This window comes from Cucumis melo, chromosome 5, assembly GCF_025177605.1.
Source record: "Cucumis melo cultivar AY chromosome 5, USDA_Cmelo_AY_1.0, whole genome shotgun sequence".
Classification (NCBI taxonomy): Eukaryota; Viridiplantae; Streptophyta; class Magnoliopsida; order Cucurbitales; family Cucurbitaceae; genus Cucumis; species Cucumis melo.
Window position 1 is genome coordinate 7,162,550 of NC_066861.1, and position 22,274 is coordinate 7,184,823.

General features: G+C 28.6%; 1 protein-coding gene across 2 annotated transcripts; it reads left to right on the plus strand.

Moving 5' to 3' along the window:
* Positions 1-17,966: 17,966 nt before the first annotated feature.
* Positions 17,967-22,028, plus strand: LOC103499488 (probable pectate lyase 1). 2 transcript variants are annotated; one of them, XM_008462504.3, is made up of 7 exons: positions 17,967-18,250; positions 18,642-18,695; positions 19,384-19,467; positions 19,973-20,615; positions 20,734-20,837; positions 20,926-21,064; positions 21,157-22,028. In XM_008462504.3, exons 1-7 carry the CDS (start codon positions 18,147-18,149, stop codon positions 21,376-21,378), a joined length of 1,350 nt encoding a protein of 449 aa, XP_008460726.1. In that variant the 5' UTR covers positions 17,967-18,146; the 3' UTR covers positions 21,379-22,028. The 2 variants fall into 2 exon arrangements, with proteins under 2 accessions (XP_008460726.1, XP_050940548.1); XM_051084591.1 differs by lacking the exons at positions 17,967-18,250; positions 18,642-18,695 and adding an exon at positions 19,078-19,185.
* Positions 22,029-22,274: the final 246 nt, after the last annotated feature.

Here is a 22,274-nt window from a genome sequence, read left to right on the forward strand (position 1 = left end):
CTAAAATGACGAGGATCTAAAATTTATTTTACCGCGACTTAATATATATTACCAAAGTAATAAATTGAATCGCCTAACTATTGATATATATCATAACCATATGAATTTAATCCAGTCAAATTACACCCCATTTGTCACATGAATATACAAAAGAAAAGAAGTTAAAATAGGTAATGTTTGAATAATTGTGATTAAGATAATGAATAATGAGAGAGGGGTTTATGTGTTTGTTCCATTAGTAATTTTCACGTGCATCATTATTATTGAGCATTGACTATGAAAATTGACTAAAATGAAGGAGTATTCAATTGCAGTTTCATTATTGAGATGATTTTAATGAACACACCACCACCTTTAATTTTACTCATAATTGCACTTAAAAATCTTAATTTCCAAGTAATTAAAGGTTAATTAGTTGTTAGTCTGGACTTAATTTCTAGATCAAAAGTCATTCCTCTCTCTAATACTTAATAATGATAAATTTAAATATATAGATAATATTATTTTAGCATTAGATAATCTTCTATTCATTTGATAATTAGTTTGAATTTGATTAAAAAAAATTTGCAATTTAGATTATAATATTTGTTAGTTAGTTTTAAGTTTGGAAGTCATCGGTGTAATGACTAGATTGGTTGATTTTATTATTCTCTTTTGCTTTACAATTTGTATTTGGGTAATTATATTAGCCATGTATCGTAAAGTTTTAATGCTAAGCAGAAAATAAAGGAAAATAAGGGGGGTTAGTTAAGTGGGTAAAATGTGATGCAAAATACCTTTAATATCTGGGAACTTTAATGCACCATTGACTCCAATTTTGCTTTGTTCATTGCAAAAAAAAAGCCTCAGTACTAGATTGGCATCAAAATGGTTTTATTTATTTATTTATTTATTTTAACCTATCCATCTAGTCTTGAACTTTTATGAGTTGTACCTTCAAAATATTTGGTTTAGCCAAATTGTAAAAATCAAACTGAAACTACTTTTAATATCCCACCATTCAAAATACTCCAAATTAATTCTTATCAATTAAATTCTAACTTTTTCAAAACTATAAATTATAAACGAAGTTTGCAAACTTAGTTGCATTTGATCGAAAAAATAATTATAATAATAAAGATTGAAACAATCAGCATGGATCCAAATGTAAATTTGGATGTATTGGTTGGGAAAGTGGCCATGTAAGGTCTTTGTGACACTAATATCAAAAGTATAAAGGTATAATTTGTAATTAAGAATTCTATCTTATAAAATGAGGTTTTAATAATAATAAAAAAAAAAAAAAAAAGTGGGTGAGATGAGAACAAATTAAGGAAGGGTGAAATTAGAGAAGAATATTATTAAATAGTGAATGAGGAATGAGATCAAAATGGTATATTTAAAGTAAGATAAAAAAAAAAGAATAGTATTTATATAATGAAGAAATTAGAGAGAGGAGATGAGAAGGAATTAGTATAAGATAAGAGTTTTAAAGTAAATAAAGGAATAGTTTTGACTTGTTTTTCCATAAAAATATACACTCAAACTTTGCTTCTCAAACTTTTAGTTAAACAAAACCTTATACTTTGTCAAGTCATAACCCTAACTTACCTATTAAATATTTTTACTAAAATTAATTCCAACTGCTTGATAGGTTTAATTTTCTATTAATGTATTAAATTAAATAAATAAATAATAATTTTCTTCGATATAATAAAATACTAAAATATTTACCATCTAACAAAATTAAAAAGCTCACGAAGACGTTCATAAACTCCATATTTAATTTGATATTGCGGACAATTCGTCACTTCTTTTTTTTTTTCTTCTTTGCAATTTATTCATCTTCTCTTCTAGATTTCTTCAATTCCTATTCTAGATTTTCTTTCTTCTATTTTTATTCCTCTTCTTTTTCTTCTTTTTTTCTTTCTTTCTTCATCTTCTCTTTCTTTCTTATGGCGTGCTCCTCTTCAAGAATATCAAAACCGTTCAAATATCACTTTGATATGATATAAACGATCGCTTATCTAGTCAATACGATCATTCAGTCTGGTCACACACAATCGTTTAAATTTGAAGACATTCCTATCGTTTAAAAAGAACTACATGATCATGTGGATATGATCTAAATGATTGCTTACCATAGTAAACATGATGGTTATTTGAGATAAGAAATCTAGATTTAAGGTATACGTATTTGATGTAGCAATATGAATTGAACTTGAAAAAAGAGTACGTGAAGAGAAGGAACATATAAAGAAAGGTGTTTGAAGCAATATTAAGATCTACCTATAAATGTTTTAACAATCGAGAGATTTTCCATAACGATTATTGTACTAAAAAAAGATACTAGTCTTTCTCTACTCCTTAGCTAACTCAAAATCTACACAAACTTGTTATTAATATGGAACGGAGGTATGATATTAAATTTTTCATCGAGAAAGATTGTATAAAAGAAAAGAAAAAAAATGAAGTGGAGATGAATTAATAAATTGAAATGGTTGAAGAGAATATAGGGCATGAATTAAAAAAAGATTAGTTAATGAAATCAATATACTATGATCACATGCATTCTTATCTTTAACAAAAAAGAATGAGTGGGTACAAACAAAATGAATTTATCACCAAAAGAAAACAAGAATATTCTTTCCGTTAGATTAATTCCGTTGCTACGGCGGGGGCCCACTTGTTGCCACGTCGTCATTCTCTCCCTAAGAAATCGTTACAATTTGGATTTTAGCTAACGGCTATGACAATCATTACGAAACTTCCGTTACTTGGTACTGTGTATTTAGTATGTCGCTCCACAGCCTAAAAATATTCTTTTGCACTGTAACTTTTTTTTACCCAAAGAGTTGATAAAATGACTTTTTTTTCAAAAACAAAATTTAGATAAACTATTTACGTTTTATAAAACAAATTCATTAAAACATAATATTTATTATAGTTGATGGGTAAATAATTTGTCAAATATTCTATTTTCTATCATTTTTTTTAATAATAAAAATCATTAAATACAGATATATTTTGTTTTTTAAATTTAATTTTTTAAAAAGCAAATTCATTTAGTAATCAATTTGGTAATAATTCTTTTTTTTAAAAAAAAAAACCATAAACTTACTTTTAATACTATCTAAAAAGTTTGAAAATATATATAAAAAAAGTTTTCAAAAATGAAAAAACAAAATCAATTACCAAACATTTTTTTAAAAAGACTTATCCTTCTTTGTAAGATAATAAAATGATATTTTCATTTAAAAAAACTATTTAAAACATAAAAAATAAGTAACAAAATGTTATTAATATTATTATGATATAAATTATGCTTGAAAAATTAAATCAAACCCACTTTAAATAATTAGTTTGGCAAGAAAATAATTTGAGAAAAAAAGAAAGCTTAGGTCATATATGATAAAAGTAGTTATGTCTATTTTGCTGTAATAATCATTTCTTCATGTTATTGCTTTTTCATGGTCTTTGAAGAGAGAGATTAGGTAATTATAATTTTATCTAAAATGAATGGGAAATAAATTATTAAAAAATTTATCATATGATTAGATTAGATTAGATAATTTTATGAGTAATTATAATGTATTATGAAAATAAACACAAAGTAGTAATTTTCTTTTTGTACAACTTAGAAGGGGAATTATTTGTCTTAGAAATGTTTGGTAGGGAGTGAGAGACAAACATGCTTAAAAAATCAATTCAAAACACATGCCATTATTTTTAATACCTAACTTAATTTTCTAACAAAACCATATGAGTACAATCTTGCTCTAAATGTTACCAAATGTTTTTATCAAACAGACACCTAGCTATAACAACACACATACATTTGCACACAAATAAAAATCCCATCTAACAACTATAACATATGCGTTCACAAACATTCACACATCCATCCACTATAATTAAGTTTTACAACTCGATAAGCTTTCACACACATGTACACACACGATTGTTGTACTAAAAAAATTTAAAGATGATTGACACATTACACAATTGTTGTACTAAAAAAAGTTTGGAGAGGACAGATTTTGAAATAATTAAATAACATTTGCCTTAAAAACACGTTCACTCATTCTTACCACTGTTGTACTAAAAAAAGTTTGGAAGTGGTTTTAGGGTGGTTAAAAAAATCTCTTAAAAACAAACATAACTTATAATATTCAAAATCATTTTAGGGTATAAAAAGTGTGATTAAAAGTGTAAAAGCATTTTGAATTACTAGAAAGATGTGTTTTTCAGGGATGTTAGACATGACAAACACATATTTTTAATCATTTCAAAATGACTATGAGTAAATACGATCTTATTCTATTTGATTTTTAATACTGATAGGTAGCTTAGTAGTTACTTTGTTTGTTTACTCATCTTTTAACCTATGTTTAAATCTTGCCTATGTAATTCCAAATTACAATCCTTCGATTTCCATCCAAGAAATAAAATCTTTGTCAAAAAATTATGTAAATTCGTCACTGATGATCATACACATATTTTGAATAATGTAATGTAATTTTTGGTATAGAGTTTAAACTAAACTAAAATTGACAACAATATACTTAAAAGCTTATATGAGGAAAAATAAAAATGTAAACCCTAGCGATCATAAAGTACATTGAAGAAGTTCAAAGAAGAAATGAAATTGGAGGATACAGTTGAATTGGGGAGGTGAGAAGAAAGAAAAAAGGCGCAATTATCATATGGAGGGAGTAAAGTTCAATACATCTTTTGAAAGGGTTTGAATTTCTTTGTTTTATTCAAAACTAGGGTTATTAAAATGAAACATTATAACAAAACTTTAGTCTTACCTTTTTGGCTTGAAATTAAAGAAACCATGTTCCAATCAAATTGTTGAATATAAATGACTTTGACTTGAATTAGAATTGATTGAGAGCACCAACTTAATTATTTGATTTTTTTTTTTTTTTTTTTTATAGATAATTAGGTCCTCCGGTGATGTTTCACGGTGGCCAACGGTGGCCCAGGGTGGTCCAATAATTAAAGGAAACTTGTAGAGGACATAAGGTGTTTGGCTTTTGGTCAAAGGGAAGTAAAAAAGTAATGGTGAGTAATTTCCTCTCCTCCCACTTTTTTCCGGCAAAAGAAACTTATGAAGGGATGGAAATTTAGACTTACACACCCGCCAAAATTTTCGGTTACTAAGCTTTGCCCCTACAAAATGCATCCTTTCCCTTTTTTCTTCTTTTTTCTTCCATTAATTACCTCTTACATATTTACCCTCCATTCCCTATTTTTAAGTCGAAGAAGGATTGATTCTTATACTAAAATTTTGGATTTTCACAAAATATTAGGAGAATATTTGTTCTATATCTAAAATATCTAAGAAACTTACCTGCCATCCAAACACTATATAAAAAAGTTTATATCTTTGATTTTGAAGCATTTTAAGGGAGTACTCTTTTAATTGGAGTAAGAATGAATTATTGGATGATTATAATAATTTTAAACATTAAGTTTTAGAAAGAAAAAAGATAAATAAATTCTAACTACATCAATAGTTATGAGTGACACAACCAAATTACATTAATAATTATGATCGTTTTCTCTCCTACATAATTTAAGCGATGAATTTTTTGAGATGGTAGAATTCAATTCTAATTGTATTGAAGAAGAGCGACAACCAAATTGAATAATAATTGTTAAATTTGGTTACAAAGATTAAGTTGTCCATGTTACATTTTTTAGGGTAAGTTTTTAGAATATTTATGGAGTAGTAGATGTAATAAATTAAATGATGTGTGTGGCCTTGAAATAATAATGCATTTGAAAGAAATGATCGCTTTTGTTCTTTATAACTTAAAAGACACATTGTTCACTTGAATAACTTAAAGATGGTAAGGCACATAGACAAAAAGTGAAAAAAAGAGATCATTAAGCATAGTATTAATGTCTTATAAAGGGGAAAAATTAATAGAAGGAAGGTACTAAAAATGTTTCTTAGTTCTAAAATTTAATTATGATTATTTATTTAACATGTTTGCTTTAATTTCTTTAATTTAGTGCATCTTTGCTTAATTTTTCTACCTATTAGCAACATTTGAAAACCTTATAAACCCAAATTATACTATAAACAAGTACATCCCTATAACTATTTTATTCTCTTTTTTTTTTTTAATTAGTATTATCATTAAAGATTGGTTATGGAAATAGACTATATATAAACGGCTAATTATAAGTTTGATTGTAAAGTAATTTGATAGGTTATGTTGTTCTTGAAAATTTGAATAAAATTTCTAAAAATATTATAGAACTTCAATTCTAATGTCTTTAAACCATTTGAAAAAAAAAACAAATAGATTAGAAATCTTTAAATTTTATATTTAACAGGGTATTTCAATATTTGATTTTTGATTTGCATTTAAAATATTTTTTTATCCATGAGACAGCTTTTTACTTGGGACACAATTCTCGAAAATAAAGCCATGAAAAGCTAATTTGCAATTAATCCGATATTCATATTCATAAACAAATATATAACTTATAAAATGTTAAAATATTACATTAAATATTACTTCTATTTTATTGGAGTGTCAACTTAAGTTAAATCATTTTTAATTTAAATTAAAAAGAAAAATACGATGATAGAAATTTAAAATGTGATGTTTTTGGATTACATGTTTTGGTATAAAACAACTAAAACTAGTGAGTAAAAGTAAATCTAATTTTGTTGTGGGTATTTTTGATAAATAGTTTTATTGATGTGAGAAAAAGGAATTAGAATAGAGAAAGATAGGCATAAAATGAGTTGAAATGAGAGTAAATTATAAGAATAATAATAATAAAAAAAAAACAAGAATAATAAGAAGAGGAGGAGAAGCGTAAGGAAAAAATACAAGTGTGAGGTTGAGAAATAGAGATGACAATCTTTGTGTGTCCCCAACATTCTCCAATCCTTCTCCGTTGCTTATGCATCAAGCCATTTCAAACAAAAACAAAATTGATTGACAACTAGAAGCCACCCTCTGCTGCTGCGGCTATGGCACACTTGGACAAGAAACTTTGGGCCGTCCGATTAGATGACCCAGATCGGATGACCAGGAAATGTTGTGAGGTGGGACCCAGAGAAATCAAAAGGTCGGAGAGACGCAGCGGATGGATGATGTTTGGTGGAGCTTTCTGTAGATGATCATGAGGGTAAAATTGTAAATAAAGGTGAAGAGTGAGAAACATTGTTGGTTAATGGGATTTATAAGGGAGGCGTGAGAATATTGTTATGATTGGAGCCACTTTGTTGTTGCATGGGAACATTATCGTCCTCAACCAAAAAACAAAAACAATTAATAGCAAAATATAAAATAGAAATAAGTTTTACCAAACATATAACAAACTATTCAAATATTTACACTATATAAAACAATTTCAAAAACCAAATAAATAATATACAATCATATAGGAAATAATACACGATCCTGTAGGTAGTATCAACATCAACCACACGCACGCGTGTAGTTCCTCTTCCAAACAATCGTGAGCCAACATCGTTTAGATATTGGTATACGATCCTTGGTACATGATCTAGCTAAATGATCGTGTACAAAATCTAAAACGATATTTGTTCAAGACCGTGTATCAAGATATTTTATATTTGGTAAACAATCTTGTACCAATACCATTTAGATTTTGTACACAATCGAGTACCAAAAGTTAGACGATCGTGTAGAAAGATCTAAACGATTTTTGTTCAAGATCGTCTACCAAGATAGATCTTTCACATTTGGTACACAATCTTGAACCAAAATCGTTAGGTTCGGTTCACGATCATTTAGATCTGAAAGAGGAAATATATGAGAAATGACGAAGATTGTTTACCAAGTAAGGATTCGAAGAAGTGAAAAAAGGAAGATATAAAAGAAAGAATAATAATAATGGTAGAACAATGCTCATGATTTCAAAAAGAATTAAAAGAAAAATTGCAGAAGAAGAAGAGAAGGAAGAAGAAAGAAATCGAAGCCGCGAAATTCAAAAGTAGCAAGGGCAAACCTGGAATATTTTTTAAAAATGGCCAGCTTCATGGGCTTTTTGATTTTCTTACATGGGTCGTAAATATTTTGGTATTTTGTTATATTTATAAAAATTAACCAAATAGAAATTCTTATAGGTAGAAATAAAAAATAAAACTATTTATAAAATATAGCAAAACGCCTGAATGGATTGCAATATGGTAGATTTTTCTATATTTTGTAAATAGTTTCAAATTTTAAAAGATGGTCAAAAGTACTAGTTATTTATTGGTTTGATAGGTTCTTCTCATAGAGTGGTGATCTGCTGCTCGCTACTTTATCTAGTAAGAGTGTAATCGTCGATTGCATGGGGTTCAACTCACTCGTCCTACTTCTATGCTTTTTCGACTTCTTGTCGATACTGTTCATGCTTGTGCTGCTTCTTGACCTAAGATAGTAGGTTTGTTCTTTTTGCCCCTATTTTTTCTCTGTCTTTGTTTGTTCTATTGGGTTCTATTGTGCTTTTACACAACTTGTTTACCCTCCATGCTCATGCTACTTCTTTACCGGAGATAGTGGGTTTGTTCTTTTTACCTTGTTTTTTCTTTGTCTTTGTTTGTTCTATTGGGTTCTATTGTGCTTTTGCACGTATTGGCTTATTCTTTGTTTTGTTTTTCATCTTAGGGTGTTCATTGAACGTTATGTTGTCACATGTTGTTTGCTTTGCTTTCCATTATGGCCTTGGAAGAGTCTTCTTTATTTTACTTTTTTAGTACAACTTGGGGGTAGGGGAATTAAAACCAGGGACCTCGTGTTCTCAGGTACATACATGTGTCAGTTAAGTTGAGCTCATGTTGATACTAAACTTTCCTTTTGTCACGTCTTGTCTCGCACGCGTCTTGAACCTTATTGTGCGGTACGTGATGTGACTTGAGCAGCCCTAACGCCTCGAGTGAAACGCCAGAACGCTCAACTTAAAGTTCTTGAACTTTAGCTTTGATCGCCTAGTTTTCATTCAATAAACTTAATACAAATTTAACATTTAGACATTAGACGATAAGAAATATACAATGCAAGATATCAATAATAAAGAACTTCTTTTATTTCTTAATAATACACGTTCCAAATATACATATTACACAATTCCTTAAGTACATAAACTATTAAATAAAATTTAAAATGCCTTTCTCAGCTTCAATGTGTGTAGCTTGCCTTACTCTCTTAATTTGGTACTAACACCTTGTAACTTGGGGAAGGGAAACTTAAGTCATAAGTCAAGTACTTTGTGAGTGATAATTTTGGAAAACCTTTGGGCACACAAAAATGTAAATCATTTTCATAATCATGGCTTTAACGCCTCATTCCGTGAAACATAAATAACACATTGGTCCATATTCCTTTCTTTTCATCAACAACATCCCTTAGAGAATTTTCTAGTACGGTTCATTTCTCGTTGGTCAGACCGCTAAACTCAATAAGCTCCTTTTACAGATTGGCCAGCTTCACTCCACCATGCAGTCCTTTTCTACACATGATTGTCTTTACTCCTTATATGCACATGATAGCTAGCTCAATAATACGAATAAGGTTAACGGTTTACTTGTAAACATGACATGCATACATCCAACATAAACTTTATATAAAGCATAACACAAAGCTTTCATTATAAATCATTATTTTCATAAATATTAACGTATGAACAACATATAATCAACAACAAATTTAGAAGAAAACTTTAAAAGTTTTAAACACTTTGAAAAATCACTTACCGACTAAATTCCCTTCTTTAGAATGCCTAGTCCCCTAAAAACCTTATTCTCGTCGGCTGTTTCTTCCTTTCAACAGAGTAGCTTTAAAAATTTCAGCATAAATATCCTTTCTACTGACTTTTCACTGTTATTTATACTATTTTCAAAATTGGATTAGCCATCCATAATTTCCCTTAAGTTCCCCAGCTCCTACTTAGGTGCCACACGTGTAATCTTAATATTTCTCATGACCATGTTTAGCTTAAGCTCTTACACGTGGCCCATTATTAAATATGATTAGGAAATTTTCTAGAATTTTCCCAACTCTCAACGCCTGGCCTTGCCTCGTGTTTGACCCTCAGAACTCCTATTGTATCTTGCATGCAATTTCCTTTCTTGTGTCGCCTTGCTTCAACGCGAACCACTCCTCAGAATGCCTCCTTCAAAAGTCCTTTATTCAAAACTCTTATTTTATAAATGATCCTTCTATTTCAATTAGGGATCTCACACCTTTATTGTTTTCTAATATGTACCACGTTTAATAAAAGCAGTTAGGATTGAAACACCGGCTATAAGCTTCCTTTTAAAGTATGGGAAACCAAAATTAAAACTTTATTCGATAATTATTGAATTTTTAAGATTTTTACCCTTCTTTTATGATTTTCATTACAAAATTTGTCTTAAATTTTAAAAACGCTCCAAAAAAAGTCAATCATTTTCCCTCCTAAAAGGGTTTTTATAAAGGTATTACATATGTGGATAAATTTTGTAGTCTCCTTCAAATTTAACTTTTTAGATGTTAAAAGTATTGGCAAATTAGGAAAAAAAAAACACTCTTAAAATTATACTTTTAAACTCGTTTAAAATTGAACCTTCAAATATACATAATTATATAAATTTTATTGATTATGTGTTTGAAGTTTCAATTTGTATTATTTATAGGTCTAATTTTTATCATTATTATTTGTTTGAAAGTCTAATTTTAATAATTTTAGAAGTTTAAGGATTTAATTATCGTTATTGAAAGTTTGAAGATATAATTAAAACTGCAACTATAATTTAGAAGTAATTTTTACAATTATCTCTTGAAAAATATTTGACATGTAACTAAAAAATGTTTTTATAAATTTAAAAAGTTGAACTTAAGGTAGATTATTAAACAACTAAAACTAGCATTCGTTTAAACATTATTTGATTTTAATGTGTTTCTAAAAATGATAATAATATATTGTCACGTTGAAATACATATTCAAAACAGTAATCGATTTTAAAAAATTGTTCAACTTAAAATAATCTTGGTTAACTTTTTTTTAAATAAATTCGAATTGTTCTTATCCGCAACTACAAGTTTTATCAAACACATGAACCATCAAGTAGCCATTGATCACACATGGACAATGATTACTATTTGCAAAATTTTCAAAATCTATTCATTTCAAATTGCCAAAAAAAGAAGAAAAAAAAAATCTTAGCTTTTGGACAAAACACTTATAATGGAACTCAACTAATTTCTCTATTATTTAAAGTTAGTCATGAAAGAAATCATTTTTGTGATTAAAATTGTCTAATAAAAATAAAAGAAAGTATTTTCAATGTTATTACAAAATCAATTATTTATTAGAGTTTACAATAATTTCCTAACAATAGTTATAAGCTAAGGCAGTCCTTCTAATTTGATAAAAATTATAAATGTTTAGTAAAATTTTTTTTAAAAAAAAAATAGAACTAGATAGACTAAATTTTAAATGTTTCTCACCGTATGTATATCCTAACCTAAATTTTTAAAATTAAGCAGTTGGTTTTCTTGAAAAAGAAAATATGTCGTAAGATATTCTGTATAAAGTTTGGAAATTATATTAACATGTAGTGCTTTTTGTTTAATGATATTTACAACTCCCTTTATTATATTATTCTTTAATAAATTCTAATGAAAAAATAATAATGAGAGAATAATGCCTCTATTTTATATTTTCTGGAATGTAGGAGACTACAATTTGGAATTTAAATGTTAAGGATAAAATAGAATAAATCTTTCAAGTGCACAAAATGAAATATATGAAATAGTATTTTAATCTATTTTAAAATTTTAATTGATATTTAAAAATTTAATAGAATTAGAACTTTGTTCCTTCTAATCTATGATTTCTTTTACATGGCTTGTACTTTTCTCATTTTTTCTTTTAAAGTTTTTTTATACTATTTGTAAACATTTAGGATGACCTTTTGGGAATCCAATATATTATTATTATTATTATTATTATTAATATTATTATCATTATTCTGTAATTTCATTAAAAATTCATAATAAAAGAAAAATCTACGTCAATCCTATATGAAAGAAGAGAATATTTAGAAACTAATTAATAAATGATGACAAAAATAGAATAATTAAGAATGTCATTTTCATCCATCCTTTTCTCAAACCTTTCCAACTCTTTTCATCTATTTGTTCTATGAATAAAATTGTAGTATTTTTTTTATTTTTTTTTGTAAAATTTGACTATCTTAGAATACTTAAAATATTTGTAATATTGCAAACGCGGCCATTCAAACATTTTTATAGAAAACGAAAGACCAAATTTAATAAGAAGTAATTAATAAATATTTGGAATGGAATAGCTAAGAACGTAAGTTTAATTAATTAATAATATTGACTAAAATAGAATGGAATAGCTAAGAATGTCATTTTCATCCATCCTTGTCTCAAAGGTTTCGACTCTTTTGATAGATTTGTTTCATGAAAGGAATTATTGGAGTAGTTTATGTTTTTGTAAGATTTGACATCTTAAAAATATTTGGAATCTTGCAAATGAGGCCATCCATAAACACTAATTTTCAAAATATATATTCTCTTACACATTTTGTTTTTAATAACATCTCTATTTAATCCAACCTTTTAAATATATTTACTTTTTTTAAAATAAGTTTAAACAATGAAAATTAATTTTATTATTATTATTATTATTATTTTAAATTAAAAATAATTATTCTAAAAACTCTCTCACCCTCTACTTTTCTTTTTCAATCTAATATTTTCCAAACCCAAAATGTTATATAATATAATTATACTATTAAATTTAGTAACTAAAAAGATGTGCTGAGACACCCTTCTTCCCTTGAGGCTAAAAAGGCAAAGAAATATAATTTTTAACACTATTGTAATTTTTAAAAACTATTTGTTTTATGAAAAGAAAGTTTAGTTAAAGAATTGTATAATTATTGTAGATAAGTGATGATAAATTTAATTATATATCTCTAACAATCTTCTAATCTATTGACTCGAAAATGAAAAAAAAAAATCTAATAAATAAGAATTAATATTAAATGAAGAAGAAATTAAGAAGGATTTGAGCAGAGGAATTCTTCAGACCGTAGTGTAAGCTAGTTGGTAAACGTAGATTTAGAAATCAATGCAAAGGTTTAAAAGCATTTCATATATCAAAATGTAATAACTTTAATAAATAAATAAATACAAATGGGATAACTCTGACAATTTTCCATATAATTTCTTTTCCCTTTTTATATTATAAGTTTGGTTTTTGTATCTCTTAAAATTTTAACCTATATTACAAAACATTAATTTAAAAAGTGGTTAGTAAATTTCCGAAATTTTAATTTTATATTTGACAAGTCCATGAAACTGTAATGATGTGTTCATTATGTTATTGACAATATATCAATTAATTCTTATTTTATTCTAATACAATGCTTATTAAAGAACCATTTCAAAATTTGAAATACCTTTACAACCAATAATTACATAGTTCACATGAATATAAATTGAAACTAAAATGTTTGTGGTTCAAATTTACTCTGTTTTATTTTATATTGAAAAAGTATCTATTAAACATTTTAAAGTATACAAAGTTTGTATACAAAAAATTGTAAATTTTTTTTGAACTTTTTAAATACCGATTTAAAATTACTAAAATCGTGTATTTCCTTTTCACAATCACTAGAACAAATTTTATTGATATAAAAATTATTTTAAAAGTATAAAAATAAATATTAAATAAATGTTTAGTTATTAAAAATTTGTTTTAAAGCAACGTTGTTGACAAGAAAAATAATGAGGGGAATTTGTCCCTTTTCAAATGTAGGAAAGAAATTAAAAGGATTTAAAATTGATTAAGTTTTTCTTTAATTACTATATCCTAAAATAGTTTGAATTGTTTTAATATATACAAGAGTTTCTAAAGGTTTTTGTAGGGACGGTGTGTTTGGAAGCGTCTTTATGCTAAAATATGATCTCTAATTATTTGGATATAGGTCATATCTCAGCATTGCGCTTTGGTAGCAACCCCAAGTGGCACTGTTGAGTTTTTCCACCAGTATTCATGGAAAGATTGAGCTCTAACAACTTACATCTCAAATTGAGGGTTATAATAATTGGAGAAATTTAGATGAATGATTAAGCTTAAAAAACACTCGGGTTTTGCAGTATCATAGGCAGATTTTAGGAAGAAGGAATTTAGAATGGAATTGAATAAGAGAAAGAAGATAGAAGAACAAGAATTAAAAAGGATAATAAGTTAAGGAGAGGTGACCCACCAAGTAGAGTGGCCAATGAAGAGGCGTGATTGGTGGCTGTGACTGTGACTCACACGTCCAAGCAACCAACCCCCCAAATTTTAATTATAAATAACAAAAATAAAAATATTTACTTTATTATATATATATATATATATATATATATATATATATATATTTACTGACCGCAAAATCAGCTGAAATCCGTGACATCGGTTTCCCCCCTCCCTATTCCGTACCTTCCATTCCACGTCTTTCATTTCCTCCCCCTCCGACCTGGCACCACCTTCTCTTATTCTCTCCACCCCTTATTATGTTCTACAGAAACATAATATTCTCTCAAAACAAAATAACACACATACTATATTATTTTTATAAAACATTATATCAATATAAATTAATTTTTTCCATCATATCTATCCCTAAACAAATTTAATAATTCATGTCAAAGTTTTCAAGAATTTCAAAATATTTTAATTTATTAAAATTTGAATTTAACTGCTAAATCAAATATCCATTTGATCACTAAACCCTAAAATGTTTAATTGGACTCAATTGAATATTAAAATTAGGTAGGTAATAGAAAATTAATAGTTAAAAAAGAGATGATGAAAATTTGTCAAAATTGAAACAAAATATTTACTCTTCTTAAATAAATTAAGTATGATGAATTCATCTTTTAATGATTTTGTTTTATAGAGTATTAGATAATTTATCGATTTTTTTTATTTTAAAAAAAAATCCCTTTTAGTTTTTTTTTCAATATTTTATTTGATTATTTTAATAATATGATATATTTTACGTATTAAGGTACATTTACAATGATAATTGATTAATTTATTTATGAACTAAAATTTATTCTAAAGTTATTATCTTCAATCAGTTTAGTTTAAATTCTCTTATAAATAAATTATACCACAAAACTCTTTTGTACTGTTTGTTTGCATGGGGTTATTGTAGTTTTTAAAACAATTGATGTTAGTTTTTTCCATATTTAAATTAGTTTTGAAATAAAATAAAATAGTGTTTGGTAAATTGCAATGTTAAATTAAGAAAACTAGTTAAGGTATAGTTAGATAAGCTACTACTAATTTAATTATACAAACTAAAATAAACATATTATTTTAATTATTTTTTAATTGATAACTTTTTTGTTAAAAAACACGTAAATATAGAATTGTAAAATTTTATATGATTCGAATTGAACGAAAATGAAAGAAAATTGACATAGTTTTAGAAAAATTGAATCTAAATGCTACTGCTTATCCGTTTTTAGGCGTTGGTTAGAATTAAAAATGTGATCCTGTTAAATTAATTAATAACTAGATTTATCAAACATTAAAAACAGCTAATCTTTTTTGAAAAAAAAAATGTTAAAAATGTTACAAAACATTAACACTTCTTACCTTCGTCAACAATGTCACGTATTCACATATTTATATATTCGACATCGAGTCATTGACATTTTCATTATTATAGTACAAAATCGATAAGAAAAAAAATTACATTTAACGTGTAACTCAAAATAGTGTCAAATATCTACCAATAAATTTGATTATATGTTTTGCTTGTTTTCTAATCGTTTTTCTAGAAATATGATCATGCATTTTAAATTAAGTTAGGTTGACCATTGACATTTTTAAATATTGATTTATATTAATGAAATGAAATCTCAAAGGAACAATTTCATCTATTTAAATTCTAAACTTTTATTAGTTAGTCAATTTAGATCCTCCTTATCTATATATATATATTTGTTTTGAAACTATTAATGCATTATTCTTACATATGTATAAAACTTTCGTCGAATGCATAAAATGATCAAACGAGAATTAAAGAAAATAGATTTTTTTAAAAATAAAAAAGTTGATAAACTATTTACAATTCATAATATCGTTAAAAAACAAAATTTATTACAATTAATTTTGTTACGAAAGGTAAATATTTTGTCAAAGATTCTATTTTTTTTTTTTTTTTACGATTCTCGAAAATAGGAAGCTAGAACAATCAAATAAGTAATTATTTAATTTTCACTAAATTAATTGGGTTGTTATTCATATATGTTAATTTTTTCTTTTTTTTTTTTCTAGAAATAATTACATGATATTTATTTCTTTACTTGTTCGGTGGAAATTTGAGATGGGAATACTTTTATTTCGTTAAGTTGGAGTTAAATTTAAATGAAATAAAGTGAAAAAAGCTGTAAAACACTACTAATTAAATAGTGTAAATTGAAAGAATTAGTAAAATGAGGTTTTGATTGAAATAACTTATGTATATGACACAAAGTTGAAAATAAAATTGGAAGTGTTGAATGGTAACTTCTTGTATATTACATCATGGTGAATAGGGAATAGCTTAAGGTATGTTAAACCAAAACTTGAAAGTTGAATGATAGAAAATAAAAAAAAACTTTGAATTCTATGCTTCCACTAGGAAATGACTGATTTGTTCCACCCATAAATTCCACACTTGAAGTAACACAGAGGGTTTCTTTTGCTGTTTATTGTGTCATATTCATTATAATTTTATGTTGGTTAAATTATATATATATATATATATATATATATATATATATATATATATATATATATATATGAACACAAAATTTTTATTTAAAAAATTTATTAGAAAGTTTGTGAAATAGAAATATGGTTAAACATAATTTCAAAAAGTTGAAAGACTAATTATTATTTTCTTAAAATTGGAAAGGGTAGTTGTAGAAGGTGGATCGAATTTATAATTATATATTTTCCATTAAAACTATTTCTCATACATTTTTATTAAGCAAAAAAGAGTTAAAATTCAAGGCATTTTAAAAGTAACAAAATATTAAAATTATTTAGTAAAATTTATTAAATTTACGAAATTCATTTTAAATTTTTGCTATCTTTTCTATAATTAATTTTATTCTTCGTGCTATCTATAATAATTTCTCTAATTCTTTTTTTTTCTTTCAAATTTTACTTGTATTTCTTGAATTTAAATGTGTTTTTGAATGCATATAACATAATTAAAATACAATTTTGGTGAAAGGAAATTTCAATTTGTATTCCATTTAGTTAAAACTTTGAATTCAATCCATCAATTAATTTTTTTTATCACAATTATTAAATAATAATAATAAATTTTAGTAAAGAAGAATGCACCCTCAGTAATAATAAATTACTAGTAACTTGGACAAAATATAAGATTTAATTGAAAAAATTAGAGATTCTTGGAGATGACACGATTCTATGAAGCAACTTGCAAAAACCTCATCTTTAAACTCCGATATTAACTTTTTTAGAAGTTCAGAGACTTAATTGTTATTATTAAAAGCTTGAGACTACAGTTGCTACCATTACTATATTTTATGAGTGATTTTTGCAATTTATCTTATTTTACATTTTAGAAAAAAAAATAATCATTTTTAAATATGTCAAAATGAATTAAAATATTTACGAAATGAAAAATCGTAAATTCTATGAATAACCGACACTAATAATTACTTATAGACTTTTATCGGTCTATAGAAATCTATGGATATAAATGTTTAGAATCTAAAATTTTCTATATTTTATAACTATTTTCAGCGTTTTTAACATTTATATTATTTTTTTTTAAAAATACATATAATATATGTATGTAACGTAGAAGTTAGTTGACGGCGTTAACGTCGGTTGAAACGAATGTTTGGGATTTGTTATTATCTTCAATTTTTATTTTACCTTTTTTCTTTCCGTTGGTGGTTTGTTCTATAAAAGGTCCGTTTTGTCCAAAGCTTTCACTGACATCACCACTTCTCGTTTTCCTCTCTTCTTCTCCTTCTTCTTCTTCCATCTCCTTTTTTCTCTCCATATTTCTTCTGCTTCCTTTAATCTCTCTCTCTCTCTCTACATTTCGCGCTGGTTTTTTGACGAGAGAGAGAGAGATATCAGATATGGCGGCACTTAGTAAATGGTCTTCTCTGTCTCTCTTTGCCCTTGCATTGCTGTTCTTCCTAACAATCGCTCTCGTTCGCAAAGAAGAGACCTCCAAAATTAGGTACGCTTTCTTTTTCTCTCTTACAAAACAACTAGATGTGTTTTATTTGGTAATTAATTCTAGCCACACTGTGTTAATTTCCGGTTACGAGTAGTAAATGCAAGCTTCGTATCTTACTGAACTCCTTTTGGGTTGGGAGAATCTTGAATGTTCAATGTGGAATTGTGAATGTATGATTTAGTATATTTTTCATATCATTTTGGATCAATGTACCAATATAGAAATGTGATAGAGAAGAAGTAAAAACTTCGTTCCAGTGCTTTAATGGCGTCCTTATGTTCAACATTCTTTTAAGAAAAGAAATGAGGAATAACGCGAGGATCTCTAAATTCAAAACGCGAATTGCGGTGACTATGTTTTTTATTCCTCTTATTATTATTTTTTAAAACAGGACTGTGTCTGCGGCGGAATTTCAGAGCTCTAGCGACTCATCAATGGCGACTAGGTCAGTGTTCGTTTCAGTAAACTCAACTAAATAAAAAGAGGTGAAATTCTGTACCGAACAAAACGATCTCGGCCGTGCGATTTACCCATCTTGCTAATCACAACCGTTGGATTCTCCTCGGATCCGTGTGGTGTGATGATCCAAACTGTAGCTAACGATCTCAACCGTTGAGATCCGGATCCTTGATCTGGACCGTTTGTTCCGTTAACAGTTACTCCCTCTGCTCCAGTGAAATAAACACCACAATTTATTTCCGTAGTTACCCCAATAGGCTCTTAATTTCCCCAGATTGTTCGAAAACATTCCGGGGTATTTCAGTCATCTTACCCCTAGAATAAAAGGACAATTTTCTTTTTCTTTTTAATTCTTTAGGCGGTCGTTTCTCATTTTCCCCATCTCGTGCCGACCAATCGTTCCGCCTCTAAATTCTCTCTCTATACAAAAGCACTTTTTCAAACGGTTTTCTTCTTCCTGACACAACGACAGTACGGTAAGGCGCGTAAGAGATCTCTTCCGCACCCACCTTGAGCGTCGAGCCATTAACTCCTTCATTTCATTTTCATTCCTCACGCGCCTCTGTTATTCACGCGCTTCTTACACACAGAAATCTGTTTAGTGTGTTCTAACAGTTCGAATATGATTGATTATTTGATGGGTTTGTCACTTAATTGGGTGTTTCTGTTTTCAGGGTGGAGAATTATGATGTGGAGCAAGAACTCAACAATGAACATGCTGTGGACAATCCTGATGAGATTGCTGCTTCGGTTGAGATGTGGGTAGTTCTTTCATTGCTTCTATACTCGAATTTATGATTTTTTTTTTTTTAAATCCGGGTTATCATTACATGCTTAAATGTTTAAGGAAGTCATCATTAGACTATAGAGAAATTACTTTTTTTAAAAAAATTTGGGTCGAATTGAATTTTGTGCTCGTTGTAATGAAATAATAGAACCCATTGCGGATGGTGGGCTTTGTTTTTTTTTTTTTTTTTTTTTGTCTGTATAGCAAATTCATAGGATGCGTATTTCTAGACGTTATTATTGAAAAGTCCTCATGGTCAAAATGCCAGCGTGGTTTTGTTTTCTTCTGTTCGTGTAGTATGGCATTTTCTTGTAGCCGTTAGGATGAAAAATCAGCCCTACCAACTCCCCTGTCATTAGGTTCCCGACAAATCCTGTTTTTCTTTTTATTTTTCCCTCGAGATTTGTACGTATCAAGTGTTTTCACTACAATTTCAAGGAGAGAGTTCGTATTAGGATCCTTTTTTGATATGGCAGGAGTATCCGTAATAGCACTGAAAGGAGGAAGTTGGGATTCTTCTCCTGTGGAACAGGGAATCCCATTGACGACTGCTGGCGTTGCGACTCCAATTGGCACCGTAACCGTAAACGCCTTGCGGAATGTGGCATTGGATTTGGACGGAATGCTATTGGTGGACGTGATGGCCGTTTCTATGTTGTCACTGATTCGAGTGACAACGATCCTGTGAACCCGAAGCCAGGGACACTTCGTCATGCTGTTATTCAAGAGAAACCTCTTTGGATCGTGTTCAAAAGGGACATGGTGATTCGATTGAAACAGGAACTCATCATGAACAGTTTTAAGACAATTGATGCTCGAGGGGTAAATGTACACATTGCTAATGGCGCTTGCATCACAATCCAGTTTGTGACTAACATCATTATCCATGGTCTTCACATCCATGATTGCAAACCCACAGGGAATGCCATGGTGAGAAGCTCTCCATCTCATTTCGGGTGGAGAACCATGGCTGATGGAGATGCCATTTCCATCTTTGGTTCAAGCCATATATGGATTGACCACAATTCACTCTCTAATTGTGCTGATGGACTTGTTGATGCTGTTATGGGCTCAACTGCAATCACGATCTCCAACAATCACTTCACTCATCATAACGAGGTACACTTTTTATGGCTTCTTATATGAAATTAAAGTGAAAACTCAAATTTATCTGATGGAATTGCATGAAATTAAATTGAAAACTCAAATTTATCTGATGGAATTGCATCTTTAACAGGTGATGCTTCTAGGCCACAGTGATTCCTACACGAAGGACAAGCAAATGCAAGTCACCATTGCTTATAACCATTTTGGAGAAGGACTCATTCAAAGAATGCCAAGGTAAATATAAATAGGTATCAATGGTTTGAATTGTGTTGAGTTGTTTACTAACTGAGATTTCACCTCACATATTTTCAAAAACGTATAGATGTAGGCATGGCTATTTCCATGTGGTGAACAATGACTACACTCACTGGGAGATGTATGCCATTGGTGGGAGTGCAAATCCCACCATCAATAGTCAAGGAAACAGATATGCTGCTCCAACCAACCCTTTTGCCAAAGAGGTACACTCTTCCCGAACTCATCTCAAGCTTAGATTTAGATTTTGATATTCGATAGCGCAGTTGACAAATCATGTCGATTCAATACAATACAGGTGACAAAGCGAGTCGAAACACCGGAGAGCGAATGGAAGGGGTGGAATTGGAGATCAGAAGGAGATATGTTGCTGAATGGAGCCTATTTCACTCCATCAGGCGCTGGAGCTTCAGCAAGCTATGCCAGAGCTTCCAGCTTAGGAGCCAAATCTGCTTCCATGGTTGGCTCCATCACTTCTTCGGCTGGTTCACTCCCTTGCCGCCGAGGCCATCCATGCTAGGACTTGTGTCCTCCATCATTTAAACTTCAAACACCAAATGTTAAAAAAGCCATAGACAAAAAAGCCTTTCCTCTTCTTTCTGTTTGATTTTCAAAAAACTTCCATCATTTCTCATCCATCATCTCCTTTGTCCCTTCATTCAAATAGCCATTTAACAAGTACACATATTTTTTCTTTTTTCAAACTTGTTTTTAAAACCTTCATTCCACCATTGTTGTTCATCTGTTGGTTGCTCTCAACCTCGGCCTGCTTCAGCTGAAAAGAAAATGCCATTTTAGGGGCAGGTGCAGAAGCGTTGTCTCTTTTTTTTTTTTTTTTTTTTTTGGGTCTGTTTATTTTACCACCAAGTTTAACTCATCCTTCCATCTCTTACCACAGTCATTTTGTGATGCAATATTGTTTGGTCATTACACTATGTTTTTACTCTGGGTTTTGTATTTTCTTTTTTTCTTTTTCCCCTTTTGAGTCCATGAGAGAGACAGCTTAAAGAAGATTACAAAAGTTAAAAAGGAAAGTAGTGATGTTGTTTGTTATTGTTTTTGTCAGTTTTATTGGCATTTTGATTTTTTCTTTTTTACTTTAGTGGGTAATGTTAAGTTTTGGTTACAGTTGGTTATGTTTATATATACTCATTATTATAGCCTCCCAAATTGTTTGTGATCTGCCAGCATTTTTATTATACCATGTGCTTTGTGGGGCCTAAATTCTCATGTGTGTGGATATGCCATATTTATTGTCTTTCTCACCCAACACCTCCCATTATAACCCTTTTTCCCAATTTCATTCTTCTTTCATCTCCCCCATATTATGCGATTAAAGTTATTGCCAATAAGATTTGTAAAAAGGAGAAGCAATGATTAAAGCTATGAAACCTCAAAATTAAGTTCATATCATCT

Bases quoted from the DNA above. Each gene is read 5' to 3' on its own strand.
- LOC103499488 (XM_008462504.3), top strand. From the start codon at position 18,147: ATGGCGGCACTTAGTAAATGGTCTTCTCTGTCTCTCTTTGCCCTTGCA. The intron at 20,616-20,733 runs GTACACTTTTTA...CATCTTTAACAG, and splicing joins ACTTCACTCATCATAACGAG to GTGATGCTTCTAGGCCACAG. The intron at 20,838-20,925 runs GTAAATATAAAT...AAAAACGTATAG, and splicing joins CTCATTCAAAGAATGCCAAG to ATGTAGGCATGGCTATTTCC.